Source organism: Pristis pectinata, chromosome 25, assembly GCF_009764475.1.
Source record: "Pristis pectinata isolate sPriPec2 chromosome 25, sPriPec2.1.pri, whole genome shotgun sequence".
NCBI classification, from domain to species: domain Eukaryota; kingdom Metazoa; phylum Chordata; class Chondrichthyes; order Rhinopristiformes; family Pristidae; genus Pristis; species Pristis pectinata.
In genome coordinates this window covers 6,589,691-6,613,789 of record NC_067429.1, presented here as the reverse complement: position 1 = coordinate 6,613,789, position 24,099 = coordinate 6,589,691, and the positions used below count along the sequence as shown (strand labels likewise).

Here is a 24,099-nt window from a genome sequence, read left to right as displayed (position 1 = left end):
TCACTTGTTGGTGTTTATATCAACGATGGCTCTGTGTGACACTGTAATGTTGACGTTAGTTGTGCTGGAAGAAACTACTTGGCTCTCCACTTGGGCATCCATTTTGGTTTCATCGTGGACAAAATAGCATACCATTCCACCAATATGTGTGTAAATATTACACTGCACTTCTGTCGATGAGCCTGTGGCAGTTCAATAAGTGAAGGTTAAAGCAATGGAAGGATATATTCCACAAAAAAAGAAATGAATGGTTAACGTTACATGAAGTAAATAATGATATCTTGGAGTATAGCTTAGTGTACGCATTAGACTGTGGATAAAGAGGCTCCCATCTGAAACCTGAACCAGAACACACTGACCTTTATATTATAAGAAATAATGAAGGTTAAACACACCTCAAGGGTCGCGATCAGAAATGTCAGCGATTCCTTTCCGCCCACAGAGGCTGCTCAGCCCGCTGAGTTCCTCCAGCAGATTGTGTGTTGCTCCAGGTTCCAGCATCTGCCGTCTCTTGTGTCTCCCCTCAGCACGTCTGTAATATTCAGCATCAACATTCTGGCAGCATTGTTGAAAGATCAGATTTTTTTAAGCAATTCCTTCTTGAAATCTTGGAATCAAGAAACTTCTTGGAAATACTCCAACTTTCATACATGATCTTCCTAAATCCATCATAGTCTTCATTCCTCTGGAAGATTTTATTCTGAAGTACAAGCAAGTTGAAGTGTGCATTGGGGGTATAGCTCAGTGGTAGAGCATTTGACTGCAGATCAAGTGGTCCCCAGTTCAAATCTGGGTGCCCCCTTGCTGACCCTTATGTTATCGCAAAGGAGGAAAATTCGACTAAGTGGGAATAAAATCTAAAGGGGAAATATTGCAGATATTCGATATAGTCAGCATCATCTCTCAAGAGAGAAACATAAGTAGTGAAGAGAGCAGGTGGAGGCCAGTTGGAGTGTGGTTCTGTCGTAAAGAATGTGGCTTTTATAACTGTGGCCTCAGCATTACATTCCTGCCCCCTCATCATATCCCTCGATTCTGTGCAGTTCAAATGTCCCACAGTCCACACATTGGATATATTGAATGATGCATCTCTGCAGCTCACTGGGACAGAGAATTCCTAAGATTCACAATTACCTGAGAGAAGAAGTTCTTCCTTATCGCCATCTGAAATGGACAACCATATTTTGAAACTATGATCCCTTGTTCTGGATACCCCCCACTAGGGGGAAATATCTCAATATCCTCCTTGTTGGTCACCTTCAGAACTTTTCTGCGTTTCAATAAGATCATTTCTCATTCTTCTATACTCCCATGAGCATGGGTCCAACCTGTTCCACCTTGTTTCATATGTCACCTCTTCCATCCCAGCAGTCAACCTTGTGAACCTTCTCTGCACTGGCTCCAATGTGAACACATCATCTGTTACATATGGAGACCAAGAATGTGCACAGCACTTGAGGTGCAGGCTCACCAGCACCCTGTAAAGCTACATCAAAGCTTTCTAAATGTTATACTCTGTACCCTGTGCTATAAAGGCCAATGTTCCATTAGCCTTCCAGACATGCTGGTGTTCCTCAACAATCTTTCATCAGAAGCAGTCAGTAATAGTTATTTTTCAGTTGAGACACTAGACACTGCAGATGCTGCAATCTGGAGCAACAAACAATCTGCTGGAGGAACTCAGCAGGTTGAGCTGCATCTGAGGGGAGGAAGGAATTGTCGATGTTTTGGGTCAAAACCCTGCCTCATTCCAGTCAATGATATTAAAGGTATAAATTCAGCTGGTGGTATTGGGCCATCATTGAGAAGATCAGAAAGCTTTTAAAGTAATTCTTGGTAAATTCTTGAAAATGCTCCAACTTTTACAAGCATCCATTTATAATTGCTCAGAGCATTTCATCCTACAGAACATATTATTTTAAAGTACAAGATAGTTGTAGCATGCATTGGGGGTATAGCTCAGTGGTAGAGCATTTGACTGCAGATCAAATGGTCCCCAGTTCAAATCTGGGTGCCCCCTCGTTGACCCTTATGTTATCTCAAAGGATTAAAATTCAACACCTCCACATTTGGTAATCATAGAAATCCAAAAATAAATGGTAATAGATGTTGGATATGCTCAATAGATCAGATAGCCTCTGAAAAGACAGCTAATACTTCAGGTTGATGATTTTTTCATCAGGATTATCAAGAATCGTTTTCATTTCTTTATCTTTTTTTACTACAATTTCATGTTACATACCAGGCAAAACATTTGCGTTGAGAAACAAAGGACTGCAGATGCTGGAATCTAGATGAAAAACACGATGATGCTGGAGGAACTCAGCAGGCCAGGCAGCATCCGTGGAGAAAAGCAGGCGGTCAACATTTCAGGTCAAGATCCTTCTTTGGGACTGAAGATAGGAAAAGGGGAAGCCCAATATGTAGGAGGGAAAAGCAGAGCAGTGATAGGTGGACAAAAGAGGGGAGACAGGGGGGCACGAGGTGGCGATAGGTAGATGCAGGTAAAAGATAGCGATAGGCAGGTGCGGGGGAGGAGGGGAGAGCAGATCCACCAGGGGATGGGTCAAAGGTAAGGAGAGAAAGAAAAGTGGGTAGTGAAAAGAGAGATAGACTAGGAAAGGGAAAAAAAGAAGCATGATTGGTGGGGTGTGGGGAAGGGGTGTGGGGATTACTTAACATGGAGAATTTAATGTTCATGCCGTTAGGCTGCAAGGTTCAAAGGTGGAAAATGAGGTGCTGTTCCTCCAGTTTGCACTTGGAATTCTCCTGGCAGCGGAGGAGGCTGAGGACTGACATATCAGTGATAGTGTGGGAGGGGGGAGTTGAAGTGACTGGCAATGGGGAGATGCAGATGGTGGTTACAGACAGAGTGCAGGTGTTCTGTGAAGCTGTTATCTAGTCTGCATTTGGTCTCACCAATGTAGAGGGGGCCACACTTGGAGCACCGAATGCAGTAGATGATATTAAGGGAGGTGCAGGTGAATCAAAAATTTGCGTTACTTTTTTTGCAACAATTTTGCGTTACTTTTTTGCAAAAGTTTCATGTTACATTATTAGTAACAATCTCATGTTACTTTTTCTGCAACAATTTTGTGTTAGTTTATTGCAACAATTTTATGTTGTCTTGAAACAATTTCACTTTACTTTTTTGCCACAATTTCATATTACATTTTTGCAACAATTATGTTACTTTCCTTGCAACAATTTTACATTACTTTTCTTGCAACAATTTTGCATTACATTTTTCACAATTTCACTTACATGCAACAATTTCTTGTTACTTTTTTGCAAGAATTTCCTGTTACAATTCTTGAAACAATTTCTCATTGCATTTTTTGCAACAATTTCGCTTTCATGCTACAATTTCTTGTTACTGTTTTGCAAGAATTTCCTGTTACAGTTCTTGAAACAAATTCACATTACTTTTTTCCAACAATTTCACTTTCCATTTCTTGCAACAATTTCTTGCAGTATCTTTGCATTACATTTCTTGCAGCAATTTCGCATTACGTTTCGTGGAACAATTTGGTGTTACTTCTTCAGCAGCAATTTCACATTACTTGTTTTTTGCAAAAATTTCTCTTACATTTTTTGCAACAATTTTGCATTACTTTTTTGCAACAATTTTGCATTTTTACAACAATTTTGCTTTACGTTTTTGCAACAAGTTCACATAACATTTTTGCAACAATTTTGCATTACACTTCTCGCAACAATTTCGCACTACATTTCTTACAACAATTATTAGTTACTTTTATTAGCAACAATTTCACATTACACCTCAGGCTACAATTTTGTGCTACTTTTTTCCCAACAATTTCTTGTTACATTTCTTGCAACAACTTGAATTACTTTTTTGCAATAATTTCATGTTATATTTTTGCAACAATTTAGTGTTACTTTTCTTGCAACAATTTTGTGTTACGTTTTTTGAACAAATTTTATGTTACATTTTTTGTAACCATTTTGTGTTACTTTTTTGCAACAATTTTGCTTTCATTTCTTGCAAGAATTTTTGTTATTTTTGCAAGAATTTTGGGTTACAGTTCCTGAAACAATCTTGTGTCACTTTTTTCACCAACAATTTCTTGTTACATTTCTTGCAACAATTTCATGTGAAATTTCTGTTTAATTTGTTAAAATCTTCATGTTATATTTCATGTAACAAATTCCCATTACTTTCTTTGCAACAATTTTGTGTAACAATTTTGCATTTGGTTTGTTAATTAAGAGGGACAGAACTTCACACAATATTCCAATATTTTTTTAATCTTCCTTGACAGTCACCCTTAGAACTTTTCTGTGTTTCAATAAGATCATTTCTCATTCTTCTATACTCCTGTGAGCATGGGTCCAATGTGCTCCACCTTTCTTCATATGTCACCTCTTCCATTCTAGCAGTCAACCTTGTGAACCTTCTCTGCACTGGCTCCAATGTGAACACATCCTCTGTTACACATGGAGACCAAGAACGTGCACAGCACTCCAGGTGCAGGCTCACCGGTGCCTTGTAAAGCTACAACAAAACTTTTATACTCCATACTTTGTGCAATAAAAGCCAACATTCCATTCACCTTCCAGACATACTGGTATCCCTCAACGTTCTTTCATCAGAGTCAGTAACTAATAGTTATTTTTCAGTTGAGACACACCAGAGACTGCAGACGCTGCAATCTGGACCAACAAACAACCTGCTGGAGAAATTCATTGGGTCAAGCAGCATCTGCAGGGGGTGTGGGATGGGGTGGGAAGGAATTGTCAAAGTTTCGAGTGAAAACCCTGCATCATTCCTGTTGATGATATCAATGGCTTAAATTCAGATGGTGGTATTGATGGCACGATTGAGAAGTTCTGAAAGTTCTTAAAGCAATTGTTGGTAATTTATTGAAAACTCTCCAACTTTTACAAGCCAACATTTATAATTGCTTATCCTGTTCTATCCTACAGAATGTTTAATTTTGAAGTTTATTTTGAAATTGAAGTTTCTGAACAGTTTCTGAACTTTATTTTGAAATAGTAGCAACTGTTGGGGGTATGGCTCAGTGGTAGAGCATATGGCTGCAGATCAAATGGTTCCCAGTTCAAATCTGGATCCCCCTTGCTAACCGTAATGTTATCTCAAAGGATTAAAATTCAATACCTCTGCCTTTGAAATCCAAAAATGGATGATAATAGATGTTGGAAATGCTCAACAGGTCAGACAGCGTCTGGAGAGATGGTTCATATTTCAGCTTGATGTTTTTTTTCCATCGGGATCATGATTATCAGGAAAAAATACCCCAGCATATGGCATTTATGTCCTTCATTGCACACAAGGAATTTCATTGCACTCTGGTGTATATGACATCAATCTAACCTAATTCAGATGGGAATGAGCTGCAAGTCTGACAATAATATGATCAGGAATATTTTCAGCAGTAGTACAATACTTATCCCAAAGTTTCATATGGAGAAGCTGAGGAACATACAAGATGTGGAAAGTGCGGTGGATCTTCTGGTCTGTACCAAACGCCGGGCAACGGCGTTTCTGCAGTTTTGCTTAACCTGGGGTTACCTGGCATTCTGCGGTAATCCACGCTGCCAATGTCCACCATGTAGATCAGCAACCTGAGGAACGTAAAGAACTCTGGTCAGACCACACTTGGAGTATTGTGTTCAGTTCTGGTCGCCTCATTATAGGAAGGATGTGGAAGCTTTAGAGAGGGTGCAGAGGAGATTTACCAGGATGCTGCCTGGATTGGAGAGCATGTCTTATGAGGATAGGTTGAGTGAGCTCGGGCTTTCCTCTTTGGAGAGAAGGAGGATGAGAGGTGACTTGATAGAGGTGTACAAGATGATAAGAGGCATAGATCGAGTGGACAGTCAGAGACTTTTTCCCAGGGCAACAATGGCTAACACGAGGGGGTATAATTTTAAGGTGATTGGAGGAAGGTATAAGGGGGATGTCAGGGGTAAGTTTTTTACACAGAGAGTGGTGGGTGTGTGGAACGCACTGTCTGCAGGGATTGTGGGGTCAGACACATTAGGGACATTTAAAAGACTCATAGCCACATGAATGATAGAGAAATGGGGGGCTATGTGGGAGGGAAGGGTTAGAGAGATCTTAGAGCAGAATAAAATGTCCGCACAACATTGTGGGCTATAATATGCTATGTTCTAACATTCCCTTCCCCAATGCAACACAGATTCTCATTCTTGGTGGTAGAGATGGCGGTTTTGGGGGTTGGAGTAGCCTGGATGAGTACCAGCAGTGCATTTTGCGGTGGTACACAGTGCAGCCACTGTGCACTGTACCTCTCCTACCGACGCAGTCCCTCAGAGTGGAGGATGAGCTGATATTAAATGTGACAGAACCACCAATAGGAACACAGACGAATGTAACCTTAAGTAACAGTTATGGATCAGGCATTGTAGGAAACTGTAAATGAGGACATTGTCTTAGAGAAAGTTCACCAAAGGTCAGAAAAAAAGACTGTAAAACCATAAGACGCAGGATGAAGAGAGGTTGTTGCACCCTGGAGCCTGGTGCACCACTCTGTCAGATCATGGCTGCTTTTGTGTCAGAAATGTAGTTTGCTGTCTGCAGGAAGCAAAGGACATCAGATGCCGAGACAGAGAGAGAGAGAGAGAGAGAGAGAGAGAGAGAGAGAGAGAGAGAGAGAGTGAGAGAGGGAGAGAGAGAATGAGAGAAAGAGTGAGAGAAAGAGAGAGAGAGATGGAGAGTGAGAGAGATAGAGTGAGAGAGAGTTAGAGTGAGAGACAGTGAGAGAGAGAGATAGAGAGAGAAAGTGAGAGAGAGACGGACAGACAGAGAAAGAGAGAGAGAGAGAGAGAACACCCATTTAGAGAGTCTTGGTCATGTTCTTTAAGAGAGTCCATTAAGAAGTGATAGGGAAGTGATAGAGAGAAGTATGTGTGTGTTGTAATTAACAGAGAGCCTGTCTGAAATAAAACAGTTTGCCCAATTCAGTAATAATTTCAATACATGTGTGAATGAGTAATCGACTCCCAGGAACACCTTGAACTTTAAATCAGGGAAAACTTTATTTTTAAAAGAAGACGGAATACATTCCAATCATTTTGACTCATCCTTGAAACATTCTGGTGGTTCAGCTTCCACCAGTAGCGGTCCAATGACTGGAGAGTGGTGTGGAATCAGAGGCAACCTGGTGTCAGAATCAGAATCAGAATTGGGTTTATTAGCACTGACTTTCATCGTGAAATTTGTTGTTTGTGGGGAGGGTTGTGGCTGTGATGGAGCTGGCTGAGTCTACAACCCTCTGCAGCCTCTTTTGATCCTGCACATTGGAGCCTCCATACCAGGTGGTGATGCAACCAGTTAGAATGCTCTCCACCGTAAATCTATAGATATTTCTGAGTCTTTGGTGACATACCAAATCTCCTCAAACTCCTAATGAAGTAGAGCCACAGGCGTGCCTTCTTCATGATTGCATCAATAAAACAGATTTGAGAAAGAAATCTATCAATCTGTTTGTATCAGCACTGGCCATTGGGATTTGCCACCCCTCCCTTTTCTCTTCCATTAAAATATCCTTCCCTGCTGGGACAGTTTGTGTGCTGCTGTAATAATTAAAATATACTTCTGAAGGAGTAAATGACTTCCAGAAACACATAGAAATTTAGATCAAGGAGAAATTTATTTTTAAGTTGAGACAGAACAATGTAAAATTGTTCCAAAAAATGTAACGTGAAATTGTTGCCCAAAACGTAATGTGAAATTGTAAAAAAAAGTAACACTAAACTGTTGCAAGAAATGTAACACAAAATTGTTGCAAAAATAGTAATGCAAAATTGTTGCCTGAAATGTAACATGAAATTGTTGCAAAAAAGTAACACAAAATTGTTGCCCGAATTATAACATGAAATTGTAACAAAAAAAGTGAAGTGAAATTGTTGCAAGAAATGTAATGTGAAATTGTTGTAAAAAAAGTGAAATATTTGCAAAAAATGCAACACACGAACTATTGCAAGTAATGGAACATGAAATTGTTGCAAAAAAGGTAATGCAAAGTTGCTGCAAGAAATGAAACGTGAAATTGTTCAAATTGTTCCAAGGGGGATAGAGATTTGCTTCCTCCTAGTGGAGCTATACAGAACACGGGATCATAGTTTCAAATTATGGTTCCTCATTTCCAATTGAGAAAAGAAATTGCTTCTCTCAGGCAGTTGTGAATCTTTTGAATTCTCTGTCCCAGCGAGCTGCAGAGATGAATAATTCAATATGTCCAATGTGGAGCCCGAGGAACATTTAAACTTCATGGAGTCAAGGAGTATGGGGAGAGGGCAGGAATGTTATGCTGAGGCCACAATTATAAAAGCCACATTGTTTACGACAGAACCATACTCCAACTGGCCTCCAGCTGCTCCTCAATAATTATGTTTGCCCGTTGACAGAAGCTGCCTGAATCTATCTGATATCTGCAATATTTCCTTTGTAGGATTTCCATAATTATGGAAGATGAGGAAATTGAATTTTCCTCGTGTGGAATAACATGATGGTCAGAAAGGGGGCACCCAGATTTGAACTGGGGACCTCTTGATCTGCAGTCAAATGCTCTGCCACTGAGCTATACCCCCAACACACAGTTCAACTGGCTCATAATTTGGAATAAAATCTACCAGAGGAATGAACACTATGAAGGATTTAGAGAGATCATTTATAAAAGTTGGAATATTTCCAAGAATTTACTGGGAATTGCTTTTAAAAAAATCTGATCTTTCAACAATGCTACCAGAATGTTGCTGATGTTGATCCAGATTACTACAGACATGCAGAGGACGAGGTGTGTTTAATCTTCATTCTTTCTAACAAATCGAAAGGTCGGAGTGTGGACGTCCAAATTTCAGATCGGGATCCCTTGATCCACAATCAAACATTTACACTGAGCTATGCTCCCAGATACCATTTGGACAGGAGAGAAAAGTTTTACTCTTGTCCGAAATGAAGCTGCAAACCATCTTGTGCCACCAGTAGACCAGAGGAATGAGTTTAAGTGGGGGAGCTTTCTAACAGGTGAAGTCTCAGGGAAGTACCGCTTACCTCCCTCTGGTGGGAAGTATTGATATTTCATGCTACAACATAAAAGAAATGTCAAGTCAATTCACTGACATAATATTTTATCCTCTTCAGCAGGAAGCAACAGCCGACATCTTTTTCTGTTCTCTGATTACCACCATCCTCTTCCGAAATCCTTGATTTGTTTTAATGCATGACAGCTGTTACGCTATACACTCCGTTACATCCTATAAGGCGAAACCAAACAGCATAAATGGCAGTGATGGTTCACTCCCCGACGAGCTCAATGCCTTTTATGCACACTTTGAAAGGGAGAATAACGCTACACCAGTACGAATTGCCTGTACACCAACACACAGCATCCAGTGACCGAACTACAATTCAATGTGTTCACAGAAGATTATTACTGAATTGGGAAGCCTGCATTTTATTTCAGTCTGGCCCTCTGGTCATTGTCTGTAGTTTGCCTCTTTAGATCTATTACTTCCCTAAATTCTCCCCGAACATCATCATGACTCTCTTAATTAACGTGACACGGTCCAAAGCTCCTTGGAAGTGGCAAGAAAGGTGAAACGGGTGGTGAAGAATGAGTACCACATGGTTGCCTTCACTGGTTGGGGCATTGAATATAAAAGTTGGGATGTCATGTCACAATTTGTATAAAACATTGGACAGGCTACATTTGGAATATTGTGTGCAGTTCCAGTCCTGTTCATTGACAAATCATGTTAATTAATTTTTCTCTTATACACCAGGTCACCTCTGTTACACAAAATGTAATGAAAATTCTTACACAAAATACAACAAGAAATTGTTGCAAGGAATGAAATGCAAAATTGTTGCAAAAAACTAATACAAAATTTGTGCAAGAAATGTGACATGAAGCTGTTGCAAAAAAACATGAAATTGTTGCAAGAAGTGTAACGTGAAATTGTTGCAAAAAAGTAATTTAAAACTATTGCAAGGAATGTAGTGACATTGTTTCAAAAAATGCAAACCAATATAATCGCAAAAAATGTAATATGAAATCGTTGCAAAAAACTAACACAAAATTGTTGCAAGAGATGTAATTTGAGATTGTTGCATAAAAGTAACGCGAAACTTTTCCAAAGAAAGTAACATGAAATTGTTGTAAAAATTCTAACGTGAATTTGAAACACAAAATTGTTGCCCGAAATGTAACTCTAAATTGTTACACAAAATATAATCTGAAAAAATGAACTATTAAACTCAGCGACCAGCAGCGTTCTATATCAGTTGTGCTGCTTAGTGTTTGGAACAGGAACTTGAGCTACAGCGAACAGAATGATGTTACGTTACCTCCGCACTCTGCTGAACTGAATCTGGGACGTGTTCTCTCACATTGTCAGAAGATAGGCAGAAAGAAAATAGATTGGCCCAGTATAACTAACATCAACGTTACAACGTCACATGGACGGGTTAGTATTATTATTATTAATCAGGACATAAACTCCAGAAAGTCAAGTCAACAGCTTTGGAAGCTGCTTAAGAAATTCATCAGCAGGATCGAGTGAAGAAATCCAATCACCACCGACCCCCAAAAAGCAGGGGATCCAAAATACTTTTATTCCAGGTCGCCTCTGCTTCCACTCCACGCTCCAGCAGATAGGCAGATATTGTCTTATATTGCAGACAATACAAGAACGTACTCAGTTTCAGATTACAAAATAAATTTCTCTCAGAGCTAAAATTCAATGTATTTGCCTAAGTTCATCAAAAATATTTTGAGATTTTACTGAATTCGGCAAATTCTGTTTTATTTCATTCCGGTCCTCTGTTCATTTCTGTAGTTTACCTCTTTCTCTCTCTCACTTCCTTAATTTCTGTCTGAACATCATCGTGAATCTCTTAATTAATGCCACACTTTCCCAAGCTCCTTCAAAGCGACGAGACAGGTGGAAAGAGCGGAAAAGGAGGATAACCACATGTTTGCCTTCATCAGTTGGGGCAATGAGTATAAAAGCTGGGAAGTCATGTTGTAAATTGTATAAAAGATTGGGTAGGCCACATTTGGAATGTTGTGTGCAGTTCTGGTCCTGTTAATTAACGAACCCGGTTAATTAATTTTTCTCTTTTACACCAGATCACCTGTTACACAAAATATAACATGAAATTGTTCCAATAATTTTAATGCAAAATTGTTGCAAAAAATTAACACAATATTGTGGCAAGACATGTAACATGAAATTGTTGCAAACCAGAACACAAAATTGTTGCAAGAAATGTAATGCAAAATTCTAGCAAAAAATAACACGATGTAGTTGCAAGAAATCTAACGCAAAATTGTTGCCTGAAATGTAATCTGAAATTGTTGCAAGAAATGTAAATTTTAATCCTTGAGGTAACATAAGGGTCAGCAAGGGGGTATCCAGATTTCAACTGGGGACCATTTGATCTGCAGTCAAATGCTCTGCCACTAAGCTACTGTATACCATTAATATCATGGACCCAATCAGATGCAGGGTTTCCACCTGGAACTTCAACAATTGCTTCCCACCCCACTTCCCGCTGCCGCAGAAATGCTGCTCGGCCCTCCAACTTCCTCCAGCAGATTGTACGTTGCTCCAGATTGCAGCGTCTGCAGTCTCGTGTGTCTCAACTGAAAAATAACTATTACTGACTGCTTCTGATGAAAGAATGTTGAGGAACACCAGCATGTCTGGAAGGCTAATTGAGTGTTGGCCTTCTTGGACAGAGTAGGAGTATAACAGGTTAGAAAGATTTGATGTAGCTTTACAGGGCGCAGGTGAGCCTGCACCTCGAGTGCTGTGCACACCGCTCGTCTCCATGCGTAACAGAGTATATGTTCACATTGGAGCCTGTGCAGAGAAGGTTCACAGGATTGTCTGCTGGGATGGAAGGGGTAACGTACAAAACAAGGTGGAGCAGGTTGGACCAATGCTCTCGGGAGTATAGAAGAATGAGAAATGATCTTATTGAAACATAGAGAAGTTTTGAAGGTGACCGACAAGAAGGATATTGAGATGTTTCTCCCTAGTGGGGGTATACAGAACAATGGATCATAGTTTCAAAATAAGGTTATCCATTTCAGATGGAGATAAGGAAGAGTTTCTTCTCTCAGGCAATCGTGAATCTTAGGACTTCTCTATCCCAGTGATCTGCAGAGATACATCATTCAATATGTCCAATGTGGGGATTGAGGCACATTTAAGCTACATGGAGTCAAGGAGTATGGGGAGAGGGCAGGAATGTTATGCTGAGGCCACAATTATAAAAACCACATTGTTTACGACAGAACCGTACTCCAATTGGCTCCACCTGCTCCTCAATAATTAGGTTTGCCCGTTGACAGAAGCTGCCTGAATCTATCTGATATCTGCAATATTTCCTTTTTAGGATTTCCATAATGATGGAAGATGAGGAAATTGAATCTTCCTCGTGTGGAATAACATGATGGTCAGAAAGGGGGCACCCAGATTTGAACTGGGGACCTCTTGATCTGCAGTCAAATGCTCTACCACTGAGCTATACCCCCAACACACACTTCAACTTGCTCGTACTTCAGAATAAATTCTACCAGAGGAATGAACGCTATGAAGGATTTAGACAGATCATTTAAAAAAGTTGGAATATTTCCAAGAATTTACAGAGAATTGCTTTTTAAAAAGTCTGATCTTTCAACAATGCTACCAGAATGTTGCTGATGTTGATCCTGATCATTAGAGACCTGCAGAGGACGAGGTGTGATTAATCTTCATTCTTTCTAATAATCCAAAGGTCGGTGTGTGGAGGTCCACGTTTCAGATCGGGCCTCTTTGATCCAAGGTCAAACACTTACACTGAGCTATGCTCCCAGGTTACCATTGGGACAGGAGAGAAAAGTTTACTCTTGTCCGAAATGAAGCTGCAAACCATCTTGTGCCATCAGTAGACCAGAGGAATGAATTTAAGTGGGGGAGTTTTCTAACAGGTGAAGTTTCAGGGAAATTCCGCTGTCCTCCCTCTGGTGGGAAGTATTGATATTTCATGCTACAACATAAAAGAAATGTCAAGTCAATTCACTGACATAATACTTTATCCTCTTCAGCAAGAAGCAACAGTTGACATCTTTTTCTGTTCTCTGATTACCACCATCCTCTTCCGAAATCCTTGATTTGTCTGAATGCATGACAGCTGTTACGTTATACACTCCATTACATCCTATAAGGTGAAACCTAACAGCATAAACGGCAGTGATGGTTCACTCCCTGATGAGCTCAATGCCTTTTATGCACACTTTGAAAGGGAGAATAACGCTACACCCGAACGAATTGCCTGTACACTGACACACAGCGTCCGGTGACCGAGCTAAAATTCAATGTGTTCTCAGAAGATTATTATCAAGGGGGACCACAGCTTTGCCTTCATCATTTGGGGCAATGAGTATAAAAGCTGGGAAGTCATGTTGCAAATTGGATAAAACATTGGGGAGGCCACATTTGGAATACTGTGCGCAGTTCTGGTCCTGTTAATTAACAAAACCTGTTAATTAAGTTTTCTCTTTTACACCAGGTCACCTATTACACAAAATATAAGATGAAATTGTTGCAATAATTTTAATGCAAAATTGTTGCAAAAAATTCACACAATATTGTGGCAAGAGAAGTAACATGAAATTGTTGCAAAACACAACACAAAATTGTTGTAAGAAATGTAATGTAAAATTCTCGCAAAAAGATAACAGGACGTAGTTGCAAGAAATTTAATGCAAAGTTGTTGCCAGAAATGTAATGTGAAATTGTTGCTAGACATGTAAATTTTAATCCTCGAGGTAACATAAGGGTCAGCAAGGGGGTATCCAGATTTCAACTGGGGACCATTTGATCTGCAGTCAAGTGCTCTGCCACTATGCTACTGCATACCATTAATGTCATGGACCAAATCAGATGCAGGGTTTCCACCTGGAACTTCAACAATTGCTTCCCACCCCACTTCCCGCTACCGCAGAAATGCTGCTCGGCCCTCCAACTTCCTCCAGCAGATTGTAAGTTGTTCCAGATTGCAGCGATTGCAGTCTCGTGTGTCTCAACTGAAAAATAACTATTACTGACTGCTTCTGGTGAAAGAATATTGAGGAACACCAGCATGTCTGGAAGGCTAATGGAATGTTGGCCTTCGTTATACAGGGTATGGAGTATAATAGTTAGAAAGCTTTGATGTAGCTTTACAGGGCGCAGGTGAGCCTGCATCTCGAGTGCTGTGCACATTCTTCGTCTCCATATGTAACAGAGGATGTGTTCACATTGGAGCCTGTGCAGAGAAGGTTCACAAGGTTTGACTGTTGGATGGAAGAGGTGACGTACGAAACAAGGTGGAGCAAGTTGGACCCATGCTCACGGGAGTATAGAAGAATGAGAAATGATCTTATTGAAACATAGAGAAGTTCTGAAGGTGACCGACAAGGAGGATATTGAGATGTTTCCCCCTTGTGGGGATATCCAGAACAAGGGATCATATTTTCAAAATATGGTTTTCCATTTCAGATGGAGATAAGGAAGAATTTCTTCTCTCAGGTAATTATGAATCTTCAGAATTCTCTGTCCCAGCCAGCTGCAGAGGAATAATTCAATATGTCTAATGTGGAGCCTGAGGAATATTGAAACCGCATGGAGTCAAGGAGTATGGGGAGAGGGTAGTAATGTTATGCTGAGGCCACAATTATAAAAGCCACATTGTTTACGACAGAACCATACTCCAACTGGCCTCCAGCTGCTCCTCATTAATTATGTTTGTCCATTCACAGAAGCTGCCTGAATCTAGCTGATATCTGCAATATTCCTTTTTCGGATTTCCATAATTATGGAAGATGAGGAAATTGAACTTTCCTCCTGTGGAATAACATGATGGTCAGAAAGGGGGCACCCAGATTTGAACTGGGGACCTCTTGATCTGCAGTCAAATGCTCTACCATTGAGCTATACCCCCAGCACACACTTCAACTTGCTCGTACTTTGGAATAAAATCTACCAGAGGAATGAACACTATGATGGATTTAGAGAGATCATTTATAAAAGTTGGAATATTTCCAAGAATTTACAGGGAATTGCTGTTTAAAAAATCTGATCTTTCAACAATGCTACCAGAATGTTGCTGATGTTGATCCTGATTATTACAGACATGCAGAGGAGGAGGTGTGTTTAATCTTCGTTCTTTCTAATAATCGAAAGGTCGGTGTATGGACGTCCAAGTTTCAGATCGGGACCCCTTGATCCACAGTCAAACACTTACACTAAGCTATGCTCCCAGATACCATTGGGATGGGAGAGAACGGTTTTACTCTTACCCGAAATGAAGCTGCAAACCATCTTGTGCCATCAGTAGACCAGAGGAATGAGTTTAAGTGGGGGAGCTTTCCAACAGGTGAAGTCTCAGGGAAGTTCCGCTGTTCTCCCTCTGGTGGGAAGTGTTGATATTTCATGCTACAATATAAAAGAAATGTCAAGTCAATTCACTGACATAATATTTTATCCGCTTCAGCAGGAAACAACAGCCGACATCTTTTTCTGTTCTCTGATTACCACCATCCCCTTCCGAAATCCTTGATTTGTTTTAATGCATGACAGCTGTTACGGTATACACTCTGTTACATCCTATAAGGTGAATCCTAAACAGCATAAACGGCAGTGATGGTTCCCCTCCCCAACGAGTTCAATGCCTTTTATGCACACTTTGAAAGGGAGAACAACACTACAGCATTACGAATTGCCTATACACTGACACACAGCATCCGGTGACCGAGCTAAAATTCAAAGTGTTCGCAGAAGATTATTATCAAGGGTGACCAAATGCTTGCCTTCACTGGTTGGGGCATTGAATATAAAAGTTGGGAAGTCATGTCACAATTTGTATAAAACACTGGACAGGCTACGTTTGGAATATTGTGTGCAGTTCCAGTCTTGTTAATTAACAAGTCATGTTAATTAATTTTTTCTCTTTTACACCAGGTCACCTGTTACACCAAACGTAATGCAGAATTCTTACACAAAATACAACAGGAAATTGTTGTAAGGAATGTCATGCAAAATTGTTGCAAAAAAGCTACTACAAAATTTTTGCAAGAAATGTGACATGAAGCTGTTGCAAAAAAACATTGAAATTGTTTGCAAGAAGTGTACATGAAATTGTTACAAAAACGTAATGCAAAACTATTGCAAGGAATGTAGTGACATTTTTTCAAAAAAAGTAACCCAATACATTTGCAAAAAAGTAATATGGAATTGTTTGCAATAAACTAACACAAAATTGTTTGCAAGAACTACTAACCTCAGCGACCAGCAGCGTTGTATATCAGTTGTGCCTGCTTGGTGTTTGGAACAGGAACTTGAGCTACAGCGAACAGAATGATGTACGTTACCTCCGCACTCTGCTGAACTGGATCTGGAACGTGTTCTCTCACATTGTCAGAAGACAGGCAGAAAGCAAAATAGATTCACCCAGTATAACTGACATCAATATTACAGCGTCACACGGACAGGTTAATATTCTTATTATTAATCAGGACATAAACTCCAGAAAGTCGTCAACAGATCGGAAGCTGCTTAATAAATTCATCAGCAGGATCGAGTGAAGAAATCCAATCACCTCCGCCTGCCCCCAGAATACAGGGGATCCAAAATACTTTTATTCCACGCTCAGCTGATAGGCAGATATTGCCTTATATTGCAGACAATACAAGAATGTACTCTCTTTCAGATTACAAAATAAATTTCTATCAGAGCTAAATTCAATGTATCATCTAAGTTCATTAAAAATATTTTGAGATTTTACTGAATTGGGCAAATTCTGTTTTATTTCATTCCGGTCCTCTGTTCATTTCTGTAGTTTACCTCTTTCTCTCTCTCACTTCCTTAATTTCTGTCTGAACATCATCGTGCATCTCTTAATTAATGCGACACTTTCCCAAGCTCCTTCAAAGCGGCGAGACAAGTGGAAAGAGAGGAAAAGGAGGATAACCACTTGTTTGCCTTTATCAGTTGGGGCAATGAGTATAAAAGCTGGGAAGTCATGTTGTAAATTGTATAAAGCATTGGGTAGGTCACATTTGGAATATTGTGTGCACTTCTGGTCCAGTTAATTAACAAACCCTGTTAATTAATTTTTCTCTTTTACACCAGGTCACCAGTTACACAAAATATAACATGAAATTGTTGCAAAGAAATTAACACAATATTGTGGCAAGAAATGTAACATGAAATTGTTGCAGAACTAAACACGAAATTGTTGTTAAGAAATGTAATGCAAAATTCTAGCAAAAAAAAACACGATGTAGTTGCAAGGAATTTAACGCAAAATTGTTGCCAGAAATGTAATCTGAAATTGTTGCAATCAATGTAAATTTTAATCCTTGAGATAACATAAGGGTCAGCAAGGGGGTATCCAGATTTCAACTGGGGACCATTTGATCTGCAGTCAAATGCTCTGCCACTAAGCTACTGTGTACCATTAATATCATGGATCAAATCAGATGCAGGGTTTCCACGTGGAACTTCAACAATTGCTTCCCACCCCACTTCCCGCTGCCGCAGAAATGCTGCTCGGCCCTCCAACTTCCTCCAGCAGATTGTACGTTTCTCCAGATTGCAGCGTCTGCAGTCTCGTGTGTCTCAACTGAAAAATAACTATTACTGACTGCTTCTGATGAAAGAATTTTGAGGAACACCAGCATGTCCGGAAGGCTAATGGAATGTTGGCCTTTATTGAACAGGGTACGGAGTATAACAGTTAGAAAACTTTGATGTAGCTTTACAGGGCGCAGGTGAGACTGCATCTCGAGTGCTGTGCACATTCTTGGTCTCCATGTGTAACAGAGGATGTGTTCACATTGGAGCCAGTGCAGATAAGGTTCACAAGGTTGTCTGCTGGGATGGAAGAGGTGACGTATGAAACAAGGTGGAGCAGGTTGGACCCATGCTCACGGGAGTATAGAAGAATGAGAAATGATCTTATTGAAACATAGAGAAGTTCTGAAGGTGACCGACAAGCAGGATATTGAGATATTTCTCCCTAGTGGTGGTATCCAGAACAAGGGATCATAGTTTCAAAATATGGTTGTCCATTTCAGATGGAGATAAGGAAGAATTTCTTCTCTCAGGTAATCGTGAATCTTAGGAATTCTCTGTCCCAGCCAGCTGCAAAGCTGAATGATTCAATATATCCAATGTGGAGCTTGAGGAACATATAAACTGCATGGAGTCAACGAGTAATGGGAGAGGGCAGGAATGTTATGCTGAGGCCACAATTATAAAAGCCACATTGTTTACGACAGAACCGTACTCCAACTCGCCTCGACCTGCTCTCAATAATTATGTTTTTCCATTAACAGAAGCTGCCTGAATCTATCTGATATCTGCAATATTTCCTTTGTAGGATTTCCATAATTATGGAAGATGAGGAAATTGAATCTTCCTTGTGTGGAATTACATGATGGTCAGAAAGGGGGCACCCAGATTTGAACTGGGGACCTCTTGATCTGCAGTCAAATGCTCTACCACTGAGCTATACCCCAACACACACTTCAACTTGCTCGTACTTCGCAATGAAATCTACCAGAGGAATGAACACTATGAAGGATTTTAGACAGATCATTTAAAAAAGTTGGAATATTTCAAAAATTTACAGGGAATTGCTTTTTAAAAAGTCTAATCGTTCAACAATGCCACTAGAATGTTGCTGATGCTGATCCTGATTATTACCAGACATGCAGAGACGAGGTGTGTTTAATTTTCATTCTTTCTAATAATCGAAAGGTCAGTGTGTGGAGGTCCAGGCTTCAGATCAGGACCCCTTGATCCACAGTCAAACACTTACACTAAGCTATGCTCCAAGATACCATTGGGACAGGAGAGAAAAGTTTTACTCTTGTCTGAAATGAAGCTGAAAACCATCAGTAGACCAGAGGAATGAGTTGAAGTGGGGAAACTTTCTAACCGGTGAAGTTTCAGGGAAGTTCCGCTGTCCTCCCTCTGGTGGGAAGTATTGATATTTCATGCTACAACTGCAAAAAAAATGTCGTCAATTCACTGACATAATATTTTATCCTCTTCAGCAGGAAGCAAGAGCCGACATCTTCTTCTGTTCTCTGATTACAACCATCCCCTTCCGAAATCCTTGATTTGTCTTAATGCATGACAGCTGTTACATTATACACTCCATTACATCCTATAAGGTGAAACCTAACAGCATAAACGGCAGTGATGGTTCACTCCCCGATGAGCTCAATGCCTTTTATGCACACTTTGAAAGGGAGAATAACGCTACACCTGAACGAATTGGCCTGTAACACCGACAGACAGCATCCGGTGACCGAGCTAAAATTCAATGTGTTCGCAGAAGATTATATCAAGGGGGACCACATGTTTGCCTCATCATTTGGGGCAATGAGTATAAAAGCTGGGAAGTCATGTTGCAAATTGGATAAACCATTGGGGAGGCCACATTTGGAATATTGTGTGCAGTTCTGGTCATGGTTAATTAACAAAACCTGTTAATTAATTTTTCTCCTTTACACCAGGTCACTGTTACACAAAATATAAGATGAAATTGTTGCAATAATCTTAATGCAAAATAGTTGCAAAAAAATTCACACAATATTGTGCAAGAAATGTAACATGAAATTGTTTGCAAAACAAAACACAAAATTGTTGCAAGAAATGTAATACAAAATTCCAGCAAAAAAATAACACGATGTAGTTGCAAGAAATCTAACGCAAAATTGTTGCCTGAAATGTAATGTGAAATTGTTGCAAGATACGTAAATTTTAATCCTTAGATAACATAAGGGTCAGCAAGGGGGTATCCAGATTTCAACTGGGGACCATTTGATCTGCAGTCAAATGCTCTGCCACTAAGCTACTGTATAACATTAATATCATGGACCAAATCAGATGCAGGGTTTCCACCTGGAACTTCAACAATTGCTTCGCACCCCTCTTCCCGCTGCCGCAGAAATGCTGCTCGGCCCTCCAACTTCCTCCAGCAGATTGTACGTTTCTCCAGATTGCAGCGTCTGCAGTCTCGTGTGTCTCAACTGAAAAATAACTATGACTGACTGCTTCTGATGAAAGAATATTGAGGAACACCAGCATGTCCGGAAGGCTAATGGAATGTTGGCCTTTATTTGACAGGGTACGGAGTATAACAGTTAGAAAACTTGATGTAGCTTTACAGGGCGCAGGTGAGCCTGCACCTCGAGTGCTGTGCACATTCTTGGTCTCTATGCGTAACAGAGGATGTGTTCACATTGGAGCCAGTGCAGATAAGGTTCACAAGGTTGTCTGCTGGGATGGAAGGGGTGACATACGAAACGAGGGGTAGCAGGTTGGACCCATGCTCACGGGAGTATAGAAGAATGAGAAATGATCTTATTGAAACATAGAAGTTCTGAAGGTGACCGACAAGGAGGATATTGAGATGTTTCTCCCTAGTGGGGGTATCCAGAACAAGGGATCATAGTTTCAAAATATGGTTATCCATTTCAGGTGGAGATAAGGAAGAATTTCTTCACTCAGGTAATCGTGAATCTTAGGAATTCTCTGTCCCAGCAAGCTGCAGGGTTGCATAATTGAACATATCCAATGTGGAGCTTGAGGAACATATAAACTGCATGGAGTCAAGGAGTAATGGGAGAGGGCAGGAATGTTATGCTGAGGCCACAATTATAAACGCCACATTGTTTACGACAGAACCATACTCCAACTCGCCTCGACCTGCTCTCAATAATTATGTTTTCCCATTGACAGAAGCTGCCTGAATCTATCTGATATCTGCAATATTTCCTTTTTAGGATTTCCATAATTATGGAAGATGAGGAAATTGAATCTTCCTCGTGTGGAATAACATGATGGTCAGAAAGGGGGCACCCAGATTTGAACTGGGGACCTCTTGATCTGCAGTCAAATGCTCTACCACTGAGCTATACCCCCAACACACACTTCAACTTGCTCGTACTTCGCAATGAAATCTACCAGAGGAATGAACACTATGATAGATTTGGAGAGATCATTTATAAAAGTTGGAATATTTCCAAAAATTTACTGGAAAGTCTGATCTTTCAACAATGCTACCAGAATGTTGCTGATGTTGATCCTGATTATTACAGACATGCAGAGGACGAGGTGTGTTTAATCTTCATTCTTTCTAATAATCGAAAGGTCAGTGTGTGGACGTCCAAGTTTCAGATCGGGACCCGTTGATCCACAGTCAAACACTTACACTGAGCTATGCTCCCAGATACCATTAGGGAAGGAGAGAAAGGTTTTACTCTTGTCCGAAATGAAGCTGCAAACCATCTTGTGCCATCAGTAGACCAGAGGAATGAGTTTAAGTGGGGGATTTTTAACAGGTGAAGTTTCAGGGAAGTTCCGCTGTTCTCCCTCTGGTGGGAAGTATTGATATTTCATGCTACAACTGCAAAAAATGTCAAGTCAATTCACTGACATAATATTTTATCCTCTTCAGCAGGAAGCAAGAGCCGACATCTTTTTCTGTTCTCTGATTGCCACCATCCCCTTCCGAAATCCTTGATTTATTTTAATGCATGACAGCTGCTACGGTATACACTCCGTTACATCCTATAAGACGAAACTTAACAGCATAAACGGCAGTGATGGTTCACTCCCTGACGAGCTCAATGCCTTTTATGCACACTTTGAAAGAGAGAATAACACTACACCAGTACGAATTGCCTGTACATCGACACACAGCATCCGGTGACCGAGCTAAAGTTCAATGTGTTCACAGGAGATCATTACTGAATTGGGAAACCTGCATTTTATTTCCGACTGGCCCTCTGGTCGTTGTCTGCAGTTTGCCTGTTTCCATGTATCACTTCCATAAATTCTGCCTGAACATCATCATGACTCTCTTAATTAACGTGACACGGTCCAAAGCTCCTTGGAAGTGACAAGACAGGTGAAACGGGTGGTGAAGAATGAGTACCACATGCTTGCCTTCACTGGTTGGGGCATTGAATATAAAAGTTGGGAAGTCATGTCACAATTTGTATAAAACACTGGACAGGCTACGTTTGGAATATTGTGTGCAGTTTTAGTCCTGTTAATTAACAAATCTTGTTAATTAATTTTTCTCTTTTCCACCAGGTCACCTCTGTTTCACAAAATGTAATGCAAAATTCTTACACAAAATATAACAGGAAATTGTTGCAAAACAAAACACGAAATTGTTGCAAGAAATGTAATGCAAAATTCTCCCAAAAAAATAACACGATGTAGTTGAAGAAATCTAATGCAAAATTGTTGCCTGAAATGTAAATTTTAATCCTTGAGATAACATAAGGGTCAGCAAAGGGGTATCCAGATTTCAACTGGGGATCATTTGATCTGCAGTCAAATGCTCTGCCACTAAGCTACAGTATACAATTTATATCATGGGCCAAATCAGATGCAAGGTTTCCACCTGGAACTTCAACAATTGCTTCGCACCCCACTTCCCGCTGCCTCAGAAATGCTGCTCGGCCCTCAAACTTCCTCCAGCAGATTGTATGTTGCTCCAGATTGCAGCGTCTGCAGTCTCGTGTGTCTCAACTGAAAAATAAGTATTACTGACTGCTTCTGATGAAAGAATGTTGAGGAACACCAGCATGTCTGGAAGGCTAATGGAATGTTGGCCTTTATTGTACAGGGTACGGAGTATAACAGTTAGAAAGCTTTGATGTAGCTTTACAGGGCACAGGTGAGCCTGCACCTCGAGTGCTGTGCACATTCTTGGTCTCCATGCGTAACAGAGGATGTGTTCACATTGGAGCCTGTGCAGAGAAGATTCACAAGGTTGACTGCTGGGATGGAAGAGGTGACGTACGAAACAAGGTGGAGCAGGTTGGACCCATGCTCACGGGAGTATAGAAGAATGAGAAATGTTCTTATTGAAACATAGAGAAATTTTGAAGGTCACTAACAAGGAGGATATTGAGATGTTTCCCCCTAGTGGTGGTATCCAGAACAAGGGATCATAGTTTCAAAATATGGTTGTCCATTTCAGATGGAGATAAGGAAGAATTTCTTCTCAGGTAATCGTGAATGTTCTGAATTCTCTGTCCCAGCCAGCTGCAGAAATGAATAATTCAATATATCCAATGTGGAGCTTGAGGAACATTTAAACTGCATGGAGTCAAGGAGTATGGGGAGAGGGCAGGAATGTTATGCTGAGGCCACAATTATAAAAACCACATTGTTTATGACACAACCATACTCCAACTGGCCTCCAGCTGCTCCTCAATAATTATGTTTGCCCGTTGACAGAAGCTGCCTGAATCTATCTGATATCTGCAATATTTCCTTTGTAGGATTTCCATAATTATGGAAGATGAGGAAATTGAACTTTCCTCGTGTGGAATAACATGATGGTCAGAAAGGGGGCACCCAGATTTGAACTGGGGACCTCTTGATCTGCAGTCAAATGCTCTACCACTGAGCTATACCCCCAACACACACTTCAACTTGCTCGTACTTCAGAATAAAATCTACCAGAGGAATGAACACTATGATAGATTTAGAGAGATCATTTATAAAAGTTGGAATATTTCCAAGAATTTACTGGGAATTGCTTTTTAAAAAGTCTGATCTTTCAACAATGCTACCAGAATGTTGCTGATGTTGATCTTGATTATTACAGACATGCAGAGGAGGAGGTGTGTTTAATCTTCATTCTTTCTAATAATTGAAAGGTCAGTGTGTGGACGTCCAAGTTTCAGATCGGGACCCCCTGATCCACAAACACTTACACTGAGCTATGCTCCCAGATACTATTGGGACAGGAAAGAAAGGTTTTACTCTTGCCCGAAATGAAGCTGCAAACCATCTTGTGCCATCAGTAGACCAGAGGAATGAGTTTAAGTGGGGAGCTTTCTAACAGGTCAAGTTTCAGGAAGTTCCGCTGTCCTCCCTCTGCAAAAAAAATGTTCTCAAGTCAATGCCCTGACTCGATACTTGAACCTCTTAAGCAGAAAGCAACACCCTGCTTCTTTCCCAGATCACCACCACCCCATCCTCAAATCTTTGATTTGTTTTAATTCACACTGCTGG

The 24,099-nt window shown here is 40.4% G+C and overlaps 2 protein-coding genes and 8 non-coding genes across 10 annotated transcripts in view; 3 read left to right on the top strand and 7 right to left on the bottom strand.

Moving 5' to 3' along the window:
- LOC127582806 (dickkopf-related protein 3-like) overlaps positions 1-5,597 on the bottom strand; it is a 74,966-nt gene extending 69,369 nt beyond the window's left edge. Inside the window, exon 1 of the mRNA XM_052038372.1 lies at positions 5,558-5,597. Within this exon, the coding sequence (XP_051894332.1) occupies positions 5,558-5,597 (40 nt within the window). The remainder of the gene's footprint in view (positions 1-5,557) is intronic.
- Positions 1-24,099, top strand: part of LOC127582894 (ADP-ribosylation factor-like protein 5B) — a 211,450-nt gene that overhangs the window by 101,195 nt on the left and 86,156 nt on the right. The window lies entirely within an intron of this gene.
- trnac-gca (transfer RNA cysteine (anticodon GCA)) lies at positions 731-802 on the top strand. Its single transcript has one exon. It is a non-coding gene; the product is annotated as a tRNA-Cys (tRNA).
- Positions 1,949-2,020, top strand: trnac-gca (transfer RNA cysteine (anticodon GCA)). Its single transcript has one exon. It is a non-coding gene; the product is annotated as a tRNA-Cys (tRNA).
- On the bottom strand, positions 8,530-8,601 carry trnac-gca (transfer RNA cysteine (anticodon GCA)). The gene has a single exon. It is a non-coding gene; the product is annotated as a tRNA-Cys (tRNA).
- trnac-gca (transfer RNA cysteine (anticodon GCA)) lies at positions 12,486-12,557 on the bottom strand. Its single transcript has one exon. It is a non-coding gene; the product is annotated as a tRNA-Cys (tRNA).
- On the bottom strand, positions 14,915-14,986 carry trnac-gca (transfer RNA cysteine (anticodon GCA)). Its single transcript has one exon. It is a non-coding gene; the product is annotated as a tRNA-Cys (tRNA).
- trnac-gca (transfer RNA cysteine (anticodon GCA)) lies at positions 18,495-18,566 on the bottom strand. Its single transcript has one exon. It is a non-coding gene; the product is annotated as a tRNA-Cys (tRNA).
- On the bottom strand, positions 20,911-20,982 carry trnac-gca (transfer RNA cysteine (anticodon GCA)). Its single transcript has one exon. It is a non-coding gene; the product is annotated as a tRNA-Cys (tRNA).
- trnac-gca (transfer RNA cysteine (anticodon GCA)) lies at positions 23,428-23,499 on the bottom strand. Its single transcript has one exon. It is a non-coding gene; the product is annotated as a tRNA-Cys (tRNA).